A 13,413-nucleotide genomic window follows, 5' to 3' on the forward strand; every position below is an offset into this window, starting at 1 on the left:
GCTGCGGCCGGCACGCTGTGGCCGGCGCACCGCGCTGATCCAGTGGCAGGAGCCAGGTACTTATCCTGGTCTCCCATTCGGGTGCAGGGCCCAAGGACTTGGGCCATCCTCCACTGCACTCCCTGGCCACAGCAGAGAGCTGGCCTGGAAGAGGGGCAACCGGGACAGAATCCGGCGCCCCGACCGGGACTAGAACCCGGTGTGCCTGCGCTGCAAGGCGGAGGATTAGCCAAGTGAGCCACTGCGCCTGCTGGGCTGTGTTCCTTTGAGATGGTTCTAGTGGCAAATTTATTTTCAGGCTCATCAAGCTGTTGGTCACATTCAGTCCCTGTGGCTGTGGGACCAAGGTTTCTGTTTCCTCCTTACCTTTAACCAGGGGTTCTTGGCTTCTGGAGGCCGCCTGCATTTCCTGACCTTGTGGTCCCCTTCAAAGCCGATAACAGCAGATTGCATTCCTCTCACGCTTCCTATCCCTGGCTTTTCCCTTCTGCTGTGTCTCTGATGCATCTTTCTCAACTCTAGCCAGAGAATTTTTTCCTTTTTAAAGTGTGCTTAGATTGGGCCCCCATGGATAATCTAGGCTAATTTCCTTGTATTAAGGTCTGTGACCATAATCATATGTACAAAGTTCCTTGGCAGTAGTGCCTAGATGTGGTTGATTGATTAACTAACTAGGAGACTGGATTCTTGGAGAAGGATCTCTAGAATTCTACCTACTGCATAGGCCTGATAGAATAATTAGGGAGTGTTCATCTGTTTTCTCAAAGAGTTTATGAAGAATTGGTATAATTTTTTTTTCTTTAAATATTTGGCAGTTGTATCTAGCCTTGTGCTTCTCTTTTTGGGAAAGATTTTAAATTACTAATTTAACTTTAGTTGATAAAAGTGTTCAGATCCCCCTCATTTTAATTAATTTATTAATTTTTAAAATATTTTATTTATTTGAGAGGTAGAGTTACAGACAGTGAGAGGGAGAGACAAAGATTTGAAAAGTCTTCCATCCTCTGGTTCACTCCCCAAATGGCTACAATGGCTGGAACTGTGCTGATCTGGAGCCAGGAGCCAGGAGCTTCTTCTAGGTCTCCCACGTGGGTGCAGGGGCCCAAGGACTTGGGCCATCTTCTGCTGCTTTCCCAAAAGCAATAGCAGAGAGCTGGATCAGAAGAGGAACAACCAGGGCTGGAACCAACGCCCATATTGGATGCCAGTACCGCAGGTGGAGGATTACCCTACTGTGCCATAACATCTGCCCCAATTAATTTTAATTTTTTTTTTACAACTTATTTATTTATTTGAAAGGCAGAGCTACAGAGAGAGAGAGAGAGAGAGAGAGAGAGAGAGAGAGTTCTTCCATCTGCTGGTTCACTCCTCAGATGGTTGCAACGGCTGGAGCTGCACCAATCTGGAGCTAGGAGCCTCCTCCAGGTCTTCCACATGGGTTCAGGGGCCCAAGGTCTTGGGCCATCTTTCACTGCTTTCCCAAACCAAAGCAGAGAGCTGGATTGGAAGTGGAGCAGCCTGGACTTGAACCACTGCCCATATGGGATATCGGCACTGCAGGTGGCACTGGAAGTGGCAGCTTTACCCACTATGTCATAGCGACAGCCCCTAATGTATTTATTTTTATTTACTTGAAAGGCAGACACAGAGGGACAGAGAGAACTGTGGCTCACTCTCCAAATACCCTTGGGCTAGGCCAAAGCCAGGAATCAGAAATTAAGACCAAGCCTCCACATGGATGGCACAGATACAAATATTTGATCCATCACTTGCTGCCTGCTCAGGTGTGTGTTTACAAGAAGCTAGAATTAAGAATGGAGCTAGGACTTGAATCCAGGAATTCCAGTATGGGATGAGGGCATCACAAGTGGTCAGTGGTGTCTTCTTTTTTTTTTTTTTTTTTTTTTTGACAGGCAGAGTGGACAGTGAGAGAGAGAGACAGAGAGAAAGGTCTTCCTTCTGTTGGTTCACTCTCCAATGGCCGGTGCACTGCGGCTGGCGGGATCCGAAGCCAGGAGCCAGGTGCTTCTCCTGGTCTCCCATGCAGGTGCAGGGCCCAAGCACTTGGGCCATCCTCCACTGCACTCCCTGGCCACAGCAGAGAGCTGGACTGGAAGAGGAGCAACCGGGACAGAATCCGGCACCCCGACTGGGACTAGAACTTGGTGTGCCTGCACCGCAGGTGGAGGATTAGCCTATTGAGCCACGGCGCCGGCCAGAAGTGGTGTCTTAACCTGCTGTGCCACAATGCACACCCCAACTTTTTCCAATGTCTTAAATTGGAAGCTTATAAGCTATAAATTTAAGAACTGTTTTGTTTTTAATTTTAAAAAATTATCTATTTTAAAGCGAGAGATTGAGGCCGGCGCCGTGGCTCACTAGGCTAATCCTCCGCCTTGCGGCGCAGGCACACCGGGTTCTAGTCCCGGTCAGGGCGCCGGATTCTGTCCCGGTTGCCCCTCTTCCAGGCCAGCTCTCTGCTGTGACCAGGGAGTGCAGTGGAGGATGGCCCAAGTGCTTGGGCCCTGCACCCCTTGGGAGACCAGGAAAAGTACCTGGCTCCTGCCATCGGATCAGCGCGGTGCGCCGGCTGCAGTGTGCCGGCCGCGGCGGCCATTGGAGGGTGAACCAATGGCAAAAGGAAGACCTTTCTCTCTGTCTCTCTCTCTCACTGTCCACTCTGCCTGTCAAAAAATAAAAAAATAAATAAAAAAGAGAGAGAGAGATTGAGATTTCCCATCTGCTGTTTCACTTCCCGAATGATGATGATATCTGGGGCTGGCCAGGCCAAAGCTAGGAGCTAGGAACTCAATCTAGATTTCCCAGGTAGGTGACAGGGGACTACTCGAGCCATCACCTGCTGCCTCCCAGGATGTGTATTAGTGAGAAGCTGGAGTTTGGAGCAGAATAAGGTCTTTTTTAAAAATATTTACTTATCTGAAAGAGTTACACAGAGAGAGAGAGAGAGAGAGAGAGAGAGATCTTCCACCCGATGGTTCACTCCCCAATTGGCCGCAATGGCTGGAGCTGCGCCCATCTGAAGCCAGGAGCCAGGAGCTTCTTCTGGGTCTCCCACATGGGAGCAGGGGCCCAAGGACTTGGGCCTTCTTCTACTGCTTTCCCAGACCATAGCAGAGAGCTGGATCAGAAGTGGAGCAGCCGAGTCTCGAACCAGTACCCATATATGGGATGCCAGTGCTTCAGGCCAGGGCATTAGCCTGTTGTGCCACAGTGCCAGCCCCAGAATAAGGTCTTGAAGCCAGGTACTCTGATAGGAGATGGGGCATCCCAAGAGTCATCTGAACTGCTTCATCAGTTGCCCAATCCCACTTGCTTCTCTCTCTCTCTCTCTCTTTTTTTTAATTTGACAGGTAGAGTTATAGACAGAGAGAGAGAGACAGAGAGAAAGGTTTTCCTTCCGTTGGTTCATTCCCCAAATGGCCACTACAGCCGGCGCTGCACCAATCCAAAGCCAGGAGCCAGGTGCCTCTTCCTGGTCTCCCATGTGGGTGTAGGGCCCAAGCGCTTGGCCCATCCCCCACTGCCCTCCTGGGCCACAGCAGAGAGCTGGACTGGAAGAGGAACAACCGGGACTAGAATCCGGCGCATGTACGGGATGCTGGTGCTACAGGCGGAGGATTAACCAAGTGAGCCACGGCGCCGGCCTTCCTCACTTGCTTCTCTACTACAGATGTTTTAACACTATGTTAACTGTATCCTTTATGTTTTGATATGTTGTATTTTCATTTTCTTTCAGTTTAGATTATTTTCTAATCTGCTTTTTTATCTTTTCTTTGACCTCCGGATTACTTAGAAAGGTGATGTTCAATTTTGAAATCTTTGGAAACTTTCCATACTTCTTTCTGCACTTGACTTTTGTTTAATTCTGTTTATGGAGAGCCTGGTTTATGTTACTTTGATCCTTTTGAATTTATTGAGGATTTCTTAGAGCCCATCAGAGGCTTGACAAACGTTTTCTGGTAATATTTTAGGCTAATGGGACAAATGATCTCCTTGCAATTACTGATACTTGCTGTAGCACGAAAGCTGCCACAGTATACAAACCAATAGGTATGCCTGTGCAAGAATAAATTTTTATTTATAAAGCCAGACAGTAATGGGGCAGGTGTTGAGTCACTGTTTGAGGTGCCGGAGTCCTATATCAAAGTACCTGGATTGGATGCTGCCCCTGGTTCCCATCTCCTGCTTTCTGCTTTCCCTGGGAGGCAATGGTGATGGCGTATGTAGTTGTGTTCCTGCCACCCACATGAGAGAGCGGTTGAGTTCCGGAATCCTTGCCTTGGCTCAGTGCCAGCCGTTGTAAGCATTTGGGGAACAAATCCACAGATGGGAGCTTGCTTACCATCTCCGCTTCTCAGTTTCTTTTTTCAAAGATTTATTTATTTATTTGAAAGGCAGAGTTTCAGAGATAGATAGATAGATAGATAGATAGATAGATAGAATCTTTGACCCACTGATTCACTGTCCAAATGGCTGCAAGGGCTGGGATTGGACCAGGCCAATGCCAAGAACCTGGAACTCCATCCTGGTCTCTTGGGCCATCTTCCACTACTTTTCCAGGTGCATTAACAGGAGCTGAATCAGAAGTGGAACAGCTAGGACAAGGAATGGTGTTGCAGGTGGCAGCTTAACCTGCTATACCACAATGTTGGCCCCAACTGCTTCTCAAAGGAAAAGAAAAAAAAAGACAGTGAGGCTGGATTTGGCCCTTGGGTCATAATCTGATGCTTGGCTTTGGTCATAATCTGATGATCTGTCCTGAAGGATGTTCTGTGTGTGCTTGAAAGAATTGTGTATTCTTTTTTTGAAGGATAATGTGATCTTGCTGATTTTCTATCTGGATTTTTGATCAGTTATTGAGAATGAGGTATTGAAGTCTTCAACTGTTATTGTTGAACTCTTGATGCTTTCAATGCTGACAGTTTTTGACACATGAATTTTAGGTCTCTGTTAGGTGGATATGCATTTATAATTGCTATATTCTTGATGTTATAACCCTTTTATTATCATAATGACACATCTTTGTAGTAATATTTTTGTCTTAAATTCTTTTTTGTCTGATATTAAGCTCTTGTTATCTATTGATAATGTGTTTTTTTTTTCACTCTTTTACTTCTAGTTCTGTTGTATCTGAATCTATAGTTGGGTGTTGTTTTTTTCATCCAATTTGACTAATATCTATCTATCTTTTTTAAAGATTTATTTATTTATTTGAATGGCAGAGTTATATATGTAGAGAGATCTTCCATCTGTTGATTCACTCCCCAAATGTCCTTAACAGCTGGGGCTGGGATAGGCTGAAGCTGGGAGCTAGGAGCTTCATCTGGATGGGTCTCCTACATGGGTGAAGGGACCCAAGTACTTAGACCACTTTCTGCCGCAGTCTCAGGAGCTGGATCTGAAGTGGAGCAGCTGGGACTTGAACTGGCACCCATATGGGATGCTGCTGTTGCAGGTAGTGGCTTAGCCTGCTACCCCATAATGCCAGCCCCACTTTCTATCTTTTGAGTGGCGTCTTTAACCCATTTATATTTAATGTAATTTATGGTAAAGCTGGTTTTGTATCTGCTATTTTGGTCTTGATTTTTGTGTGTCTTATGTCTTTTCTGTTTGCTTATTCCTTCTCTATTGCCTTATTTAGTATTTAATATTTATTTTTCTCCATTTGAGAGGCAGAAACAGGAGAGCTCCTGTTTGCTAGTTTGCTAGTTCATTCTGCAAACTGTCTGCAATAGCCAGGGCTGGGCTGGGGTCAGAGCATGAAGCCTGCAGAGCAGTCCTTGTCTCCAGTGTGTGGCAGGGACCCAGGCACTTGATCTATCACCTGCTCCTCCCAGGGTTTGCAGTGGTGGGAAACAAATTGGCAGCTGGAGTTGGGAGTGGAATCCAGGCTCTCTAGGTTGGGGCTTGGGCATCTTTAACTGGTGTCTTAACTGTTAGGCCAAACATCAGCCCTTAATAGATTTTTTTTTAATGTAAGGTTTTAATTCTTCTATTGCTCTTTTGTTTATTTTTACTATTTTTGAGTTGGTGTCTTAGTACTTACTCTGAGAATTACAATATACATCATATCACAGTCTGATTAATATGAACTTAATTCTGTAACATAACTTCTTTTCCCCTTTGTGCAAGTCTTTGTCATAATATCTATATTTGTTACAAACCTTCAATATATTGTTATTTCTGCTTTATGCAATATTATATATCTTAAGTAATTTAAAAGAAGAAAATTTAAAAATATGTATTTTACATTTACACACTTTTTTTTTTAATTTCGTGGTGTAGATTCAGGTTACTGTCTGGTATCATTTTCTTTGACTTCCTCACTCTATAGCGCTGTCTTTCCCACTAACTTGGGGGTGGCAGCCTTGTGATGGGAGCAGCCCCAGGCACCAGTGCTGTGCACTGTTCTGAAAGTTCAGTAGTTTTTTGTGAATGAGTGTAAAGAAAATAAAGTTTGAGAAAAAGACCTGAATGAGATGGAGGTGGAAAGGCATTCCTGACAGGGAACACTTTAAGGACCCTAAGGAGAGAACTTACTGGGTTACAAGTGGGGTGATGAAGAAAGAGGCCAGTGTGTGGCCCCAGTGGAGTGTCTGAAGTGGAAGGTAGTGGGACTCAGGGTCAGGGAGGCAAGAGGGTGGAGGCCGAGCGCAGAGAAAACCATTCGTACTCCTGTGAGGACTTGATTTAAGGGGGTGGAGAGCCTGTGGGGTCCTGTAAGCAGCGGCATTGGGACATGGTCCGCCTGATAATTTTAGGAGCAGCCTTGGGGAAACAGAAGCCAGAGAATGGCAGAGTGGAAGGCTCGGGTGCTGGTGAGGTGGCTGTTGCAGTCCTGGTTGTCATGCAGCAGGGGGTGGATTGTGACTTGGATCAGAGTGGTAGCGGTGGTGGTGCTGAGAAGTGGTTGGTTCCGCGTATTTTAAAGGTAGGTTTCTTCTGGTGGACAGAGGTGGTGGGCAGTGAGCAGAGCAAGGCCTTCCTTTATTTCAAGGGGGATTTTCCTATATATTGTGTGTAAATGCTTTTTCTGTTCCTTTTATTGAGCCCTATAATTTTTGAGTCCCTATATCAATTCTGGTTATCCTTAGGATCATTTTATGTTTTAGTATTGTCTTCTAATTGCTTTAAGCTGTTTTTTTTTCCTTCTGAAGGCTTTCCTTCCATTCATTCTGTTTCCATCTGTCTATTTGGTTTCTTTGCTGTTTCTGACTTATTGGATCCATAGTTGGTGGGTTTCTTGTCCTTCTGTTTTTCCTCAGCTTTGCTGTTGCTTTCTTTTCATTCCGTTTTTGTCCTGCTTTCCGGCTTTTATTTCATGGAATTTAGAATTCTTATTTGAAGTATTCAAATACGTATCCAAAGGGGAATCAGCTTTTAGTTTGGGGGTTATATTGTTTTCCAGACAGAGTTCTTCAGTTTCTTCTCTCTCGTTTGTCTTTCTCTTTTGTTGTAGGAGGTTGGATAATTGCTGGGTCATTTTTATTTATCCTCTCTATGCTGTCTGTGGACAGCTCTGATTGTAGCACACGGTGCGGATGAAATGTGCTTCATTTCCCATCTTATTTCAGATCTGTCTCACCCACCCCTGCTCACCAGCTGTGGTTAGTTACTGATTGCTCTCCTCCCCCTGTTTAATCCAAAGATGTGAGGGTGGAGAAGAACTTACCACTGAAGAGTTCAGTTCTTTTTTGTATATCTGAATCTTTTCTTTCTTCTAAAATCTCATTGACTATTCTCTGGCACACTCTGCCCAGGAGTGTGTTCTCCCAGCGGAGTGCAGGGCTGTGGAAGGTGGTGAGCCTCAGCTGCTCACCTGCCTTTCCTGAGACGCCACAGTGTTTGGAGGCTCCTACTCTGATGGAGTTTATTTTAACTTCCCTAGGATTGCCTCCTCATCCCCATCATCCTCTCTCCACATTGAAAAACTTTTCACATAAGGCAATTTTCCTTTCCTTCCTGCCCTGCATTTATAAAATATTTTCCTGTCAGTTGTCTGGGAATGGGAGTTCATGATCCTCTTCATGCTTTCTTTGCCCAAAATCTTAGGCATGTATCTCTAAAATGTTTAGTAACATGGAGAAAGTAGCATTTGTATCTTTACAAATCAGAGAAATTTTCTGTAGTACTGACTGGTCACATTTTGATGTTCTGATTTTCCTTATTAGGATTCCTTTGACTTTCCCCTCACTCACATCCCTCCTCCAAGTTTGTTCCAGCTACATTTGGGCTGGAAAACCTGATGAGAGGTTAAATTCTAGAGGAAGTGAAAAGACCCTTGATTTGGATAAGATTGGGTGGTAAGAAAGATTTTAGGGAGTGATACCAGGTGGTAATTTAGTTGTGGAGCAGAGATGGGGATGCGATATTTGAGAGTTATGAAAGATAAGACAAAATGTGCTTTCCAAACGAGAAAGATGATGTAAGATTAAAGGAAAAAAAAGAACTTTTTAAAACAGCTACAGGCCGGCGCCGTGGCTCACTAAGCTTATCCTCCGCCTGCAGCGCCAGCACACTGGGTTCTAGTCCCGCTCAGAGTGCGGGATTCTGTCCTGGTTGCTCCTCTTCCAGTCCAGCTCTCTGCTGTGGCCCGGAGTGCAGTGGAGGATGGCCCAGGCCCTGCGCCCGCATGGGAGACCAGGAGGAAGCGCCTGGCTTCTGGCTTCAGATCAGTGCAGCCAGCCGCAATGCCCCGGCCGTAGCGGCCACTTGGGGGGTGAACCAATGGAAAAAGGAAGACCTTTCTCTCTGTCTCTCTCTCTCTCTCACTGTCCACTCTGCCTGTCAAAAATAAATAAAATAAAATAAAATAATAAAAAAGCTACATTCTTTCCATAGTACTTTAGAAGAAAAAAAAAAGCTAGTTTTATACAGAGAAAATCTATGCATGTCGCTTAGAAATTTCATGCAGATGGCCATTACTGTATAGTGAATGTGTGTGTGTGTGTGTGTGTTTCCTTCCAGAATCACCCTGGAAAAAGAGACATGAATGTCTGCAATGCCATTTCCTGACAGGAGAAGGAAAGGAGATCAGCAGCTAGCAAACTGGATTTCGAACAAGCAGGATTTTGTGTTCATTGCTTCCAACTGCAGACTTGAGTTGCCCACGCTTAAACCAGAGATACTCAGAACCCAGACAAGGCAAAAGGATTTCTTTCTCCTGTGTTTTTTGAGATCAACCGAACTGCAATGTCTAGGAGACAAAGCCAGAAAGGTAAGATGGCTGTGGGCATAAGTTGTGAAAAGCTTGGCTGTGGAACAGTGATCCCTATTCATAGCTGCATATTTAGAATCTGTTCTTATTTAATAATGTGTATTTGGGGGTGTAAAGTTGTATCTTTGTGTACTGCTGTTATGATAATTAATACATATAACAATTGCTTTTCTACCCATACACACTTACCAAGTTGTAACTGTTGCCAGAAAACCAAATGCATCTGGATGGGTTTCTGGAGAGTGAGTTGATGTTTGAGATACGTGGTAGGAAGTGACTTCCTGCAGGATGTTCTGTGTTCTGTGAGCTGGCATTTCACTGGAGAAAGGAAGTGGAGCAAGAGTAGATGCTTCCAGTGTTTGTTTCCTTCTTTAGGTTTCCTTCCGGTATTGTTAACTAAGCTTCTGGTCTAAAGTAAAATGTAAGGGGCAGAGAATCTGGAAACACCAGGAGTGGTTGTGATGAGGGGCAGGCCAACCAAGACTGTAAAACCTCTTCTTCAGCTTTCCTAGTAGCACTGCAAAAATTTTTAATAAAAGTTAATAAAAGTTAACAACAGCATGACAACTATTATACATAACTAGAATACATTAATTCTAGAATGACCATAAGTATAAATATTCTGGCTGTTTTACTTCAGTTTTATTTTCAGTTTAAGTTAACGGTCTTTCATTCAGAACAAAACTCCGTCAATCCAGGTCTCTCCTGTTAAATATGAAGGGAATGCTGTTAAACTAAATGTTGGTTTGGCAGTTCAAAAGCCTCATTATAAGAGAGTCGTATTCCAGAGCCTTGTGTGGTTTTGAAAGTGTGGTTTCATTGGATAGTCAATCCAAATAAAGAAATTCTGAGCTCTAAGGAATAATCGTTTCTTACTAAAGATCCTGAACTGATCTGTGGAATGAAATTTATAAACTGCAAAGCTTTTTATAGCCCAAGTTTGTTTCTTCTTAGTCATCGTAATTCAGTTTGTTTTTTCCCAGTCATGCTTGAGACATTGAACATCTGTTTTCCTATTGAAAATGAGAAATTTTATAGTAAAAATAGGATTTTGGGTTTGAAAATCTAATAACTTATCTAAAAAGTTTAGTATTTAATTTTCCCTAAAAAAGTTAACTGAAGCTTTGACTTTCATAAAACAAGAGAGTCTTTATTTCATCTCTGTGTTTTGCTTGAGCTGTAAAAAAGTATCAGTGCTTTTTTGTAATTCTACCGAATTACTATAAAAGGAATTCAAATTTTAGATCACATTGTAGACATTAAGTGCTTGCCAATTTTGGTTGAAGTTACCCTAGATTTACACTTATGTAGATCAAAATAAAACTTATGTGTTTTTAGGATTTTTTTCCGAAACAAATGTATATGTATAAATTATTTGGATATCTGATATTTCAACCAAAAAAGTACAAAATATTATAAAAATTTACCTTATTATTTATTCATTTAAATTTTTTATTGCTTTAAGTTTTATTATTCCAGATAATTTGTAATTAAACTGATTTTATGGATTTAGTTGTAAGGGCCTATGGTAAATAGAGAGACATGCTGTGGTACTTTTTGTTCTCTCATGGCAACTTATTTACAAACCATCATTTTTTAATGAGTTACGTTTTTATTCCACAATAGACCATGTTTCCATACTTTGCTTTTGTCAGTAATCCATGTAAATTCCTTATTTAATGAAATATTTAGTGGAGTTAAACTTGAATGGCTTAAATTAAATTAAATCAATTTCAATTACAACTATTGATTGCTACAAGCATTTTAGCCGACACTTAGCAGGAGTGGGATAAATCAAGGCACTGTCTGTGGACTGGAGACATATGTAAAAATGGAGAGTATTTAGAAATTCTTTCGGGGCCAACGCTGTGGTGCAGTGGGTTAATGCCCTGGCCTGAAGCACTGGCATCCTATATGGGCGCTGGTTGGAGACCTGGCTGCTCCATTTCCAACTCAGCTCTGCTGTGGCCTGGGAAAGCAGTAGAAGATGGCCCAAGTCCTTGGGCCCCTGCACCCATATGGGAGACCCAGAAGAAGCTCCTGGCTCCTGGCTCCTGACTTCAGATTGGCACAGCTCTCTGTGTAACTCTGACCTTCAAATAAATAAATAATAAATCTTTAAAAAATAAATAAATAAAAAAGAAAAAATTCTTTTGTAGTGATTTGATAGTACTGTAACATCAGAAGTCCTTTTCAGAACAATTTTATTGAAATTTAATTTTAATGTCATAATGGTCACTCATTTAAGTGTAAAATTTTATTATCTTTAGTACATTTATACAGTTGTGCAAAATCACCACAGTCCTCTTGGAAAAAAGTCTCTGCTAGGGCCAGTGCTATGGTGCCTCCGGATAAGCTGCCGCCAGCACCGGCACTGATTCAAGTCCTAGCTGCTCCACTTCTGATCCAGCTCCCTGCTGATGTGCCTGGGAAGGCAGCAAAGGATGGCTCACGTGCTTAGGCCCCTGCTCCCAGATGGGAGACCCAGAGGAAGCTCCTGGCTCTTGGCTTCAGCCTGGCCCAGCCCTGGCCAGGCAGCCATCTGGGAAGTGAACCAGTGGATGGGAGATCTCTCTCTCTCTCTCTCACTCTCATTCTCTTTCTCTTTCTCTACTTCTGCCTTTCAAATAAATAGTTAGAGTTACACAGAGAGAGAAGGAGAAGCAGAGAGAGAGAGAGGTCTTCCATCCGATGGTTCACTCCCCAGTTGGCCGCAATGGCTGGAGCTGCACCCATCCAAAGCCAGGAGCTTGGAGCCTCCTCCAGGTCTCCCACGTGTATGCAGGGGCCCAAGGACTTGGGCCATCCTCCACTGCTTTCCCAGGCCGCAGCAGAGCTGGATAGGAAGTGGAGCAGCCGGAACTCGAACCAGAATCCATATGGGATGCGGGCACTACAGACGGCAGCTTTACCTGCTACACCACAGTGCCGGCCCAATAAATAAAATCTTAAAAAAAAGTCTCCATCCCACCTAAAAAAATTCTTTTTTGTTATTAATTCTTGGTCTCTATGCTACTCCAGGCACCCATATGGGATGCTGGCACTTTCAGTGTTTATTCACATATTTTGTGTATATATTAAATGTATATTCATTTAGAGTTGCTATAACCTTGTTGATATATTGATGTTTATTATTTTGAATTCTCTGTGTCTCTAATGATATATCTTTAAGGGTTTAATTTTTCTGATAGTAATAATATAGATGATCCTACTCTTCTATGAGGAATATCTTTTTTTAACCTTTTGCTTTTCTTTTTTTTTTTTAAAGTTTTAATTATTTATTTGAGTTAGAGACAGAGAGAGGGAGAATAGAGAGGGCTTCTGTCTGCTAGTTCACTCCCCAAATGGCTGCAACAGCTGGAGCTGGGCCAATCGATCGGAAGCCAGGAGCCAGGAGCTTCTTCCAGGTCTCCCACTTGAGTGAGGGGGGCGCAAGCACTTGGGCCATCCTCCACTGTTTCCCAGCTGCATAAGCAGAGAGTTGGAAGTGAAGTGGAACAGCCGGGACTTGAACCAGCACCCATATGGGTTGCTAGCACTGCAGGCAGCAGCTTTACCCACTATGCCACGGTGCCGGCTCCTAACCTTGTGCTTTCTTTTCCTTTTCCTTTTCCTTTTCCTTTTCCTTTTCCTTTTCCTTTTCCTTTTCCTTTCCTTTCTCTCTCTCTTTCTCTCTTTCTCTCTTTCTCTCTTTCTCTCTTTCTCAGGCAGAATTAGAGAGAGAGAGAGAGAGAGAGAAGGTCTTCCTTCCATTGATTTACCCCCGAAATGGCCGCTATGGCCAGCACGCTGCACCGATCCAAAGCCAGGAGCCAGGTGCTTCCTCCTGGTCTCCCATGCAGGTGCAAGGCTCAAGCATTTGGGCCATCCTCCACTGCCTTCCCAGGCCACAGCAGAGAGCTGGACTGGAAGAGGAGCAACGGGGACAGAATCCAGCACCCCGAGCAGGACTAGAACCTGGGGTGCCGGCACTGCAGGCAGAGGGTTAGCCTAGTGAGCTGCAGCGCCAGCCAACCTTGTGCTTTCAACATCTTGTGTCTTTGACCATATGATGTGTCTCTTGTGCACACCATATAATTAGATCTTGTTTTTTCATCCAAATTGAGAATTCCATCTTTTGGTTATATAGTTCATTAACATTTAATGTAATTACCAGTATGATTTTGGGTTTATGC

The 13,413-nt window shown here is 43.7% G+C and overlaps 1 protein-coding gene across 12 annotated transcripts in view; it reads left to right on the plus strand.

Annotated features, from left to right (window-relative positions):
* The window catches only part of SPATS2 (spermatogenesis associated serine rich 2), a 137,625-nt gene that overhangs the window by 58,080 nt on the left and 66,132 nt on the right, over nucleotides 1–13,413 (plus strand). For 10 of the 12 annotated variants that reach the window (XR_016216718.1, XR_016216717.1, XM_051845440.3 and 7 more), the window contains one exon: nucleotides 8,989–9,238. The exons of the other annotated variants lie outside the window; for them this stretch is intronic. Coding sequence is in view for 8 of the 10 variants with exons in the window: in XM_051845440.3 (XP_051701400.1) it covers nucleotides 9,214–9,238 (25 nt within the window). In the remaining 2 variants the exon portion in view is untranslated. The remainder of the gene's footprint in view (nucleotides 1–8,988; nucleotides 9,239–13,413) is intronic. 12 annotated transcript variants of the gene reach the window in all.

Source organism: Oryctolagus cuniculus, chromosome 11 (assembly GCF_051225735.1).
Source record: "Oryctolagus cuniculus isolate XC-2025 breed Fujian yellow rabbit chromosome 11, ASM5122573v1, whole genome shotgun sequence".
In the NCBI taxonomy this organism is placed as follows: Eukaryota; Metazoa; Chordata; class Mammalia; order Lagomorpha; family Leporidae; genus Oryctolagus; species Oryctolagus cuniculus.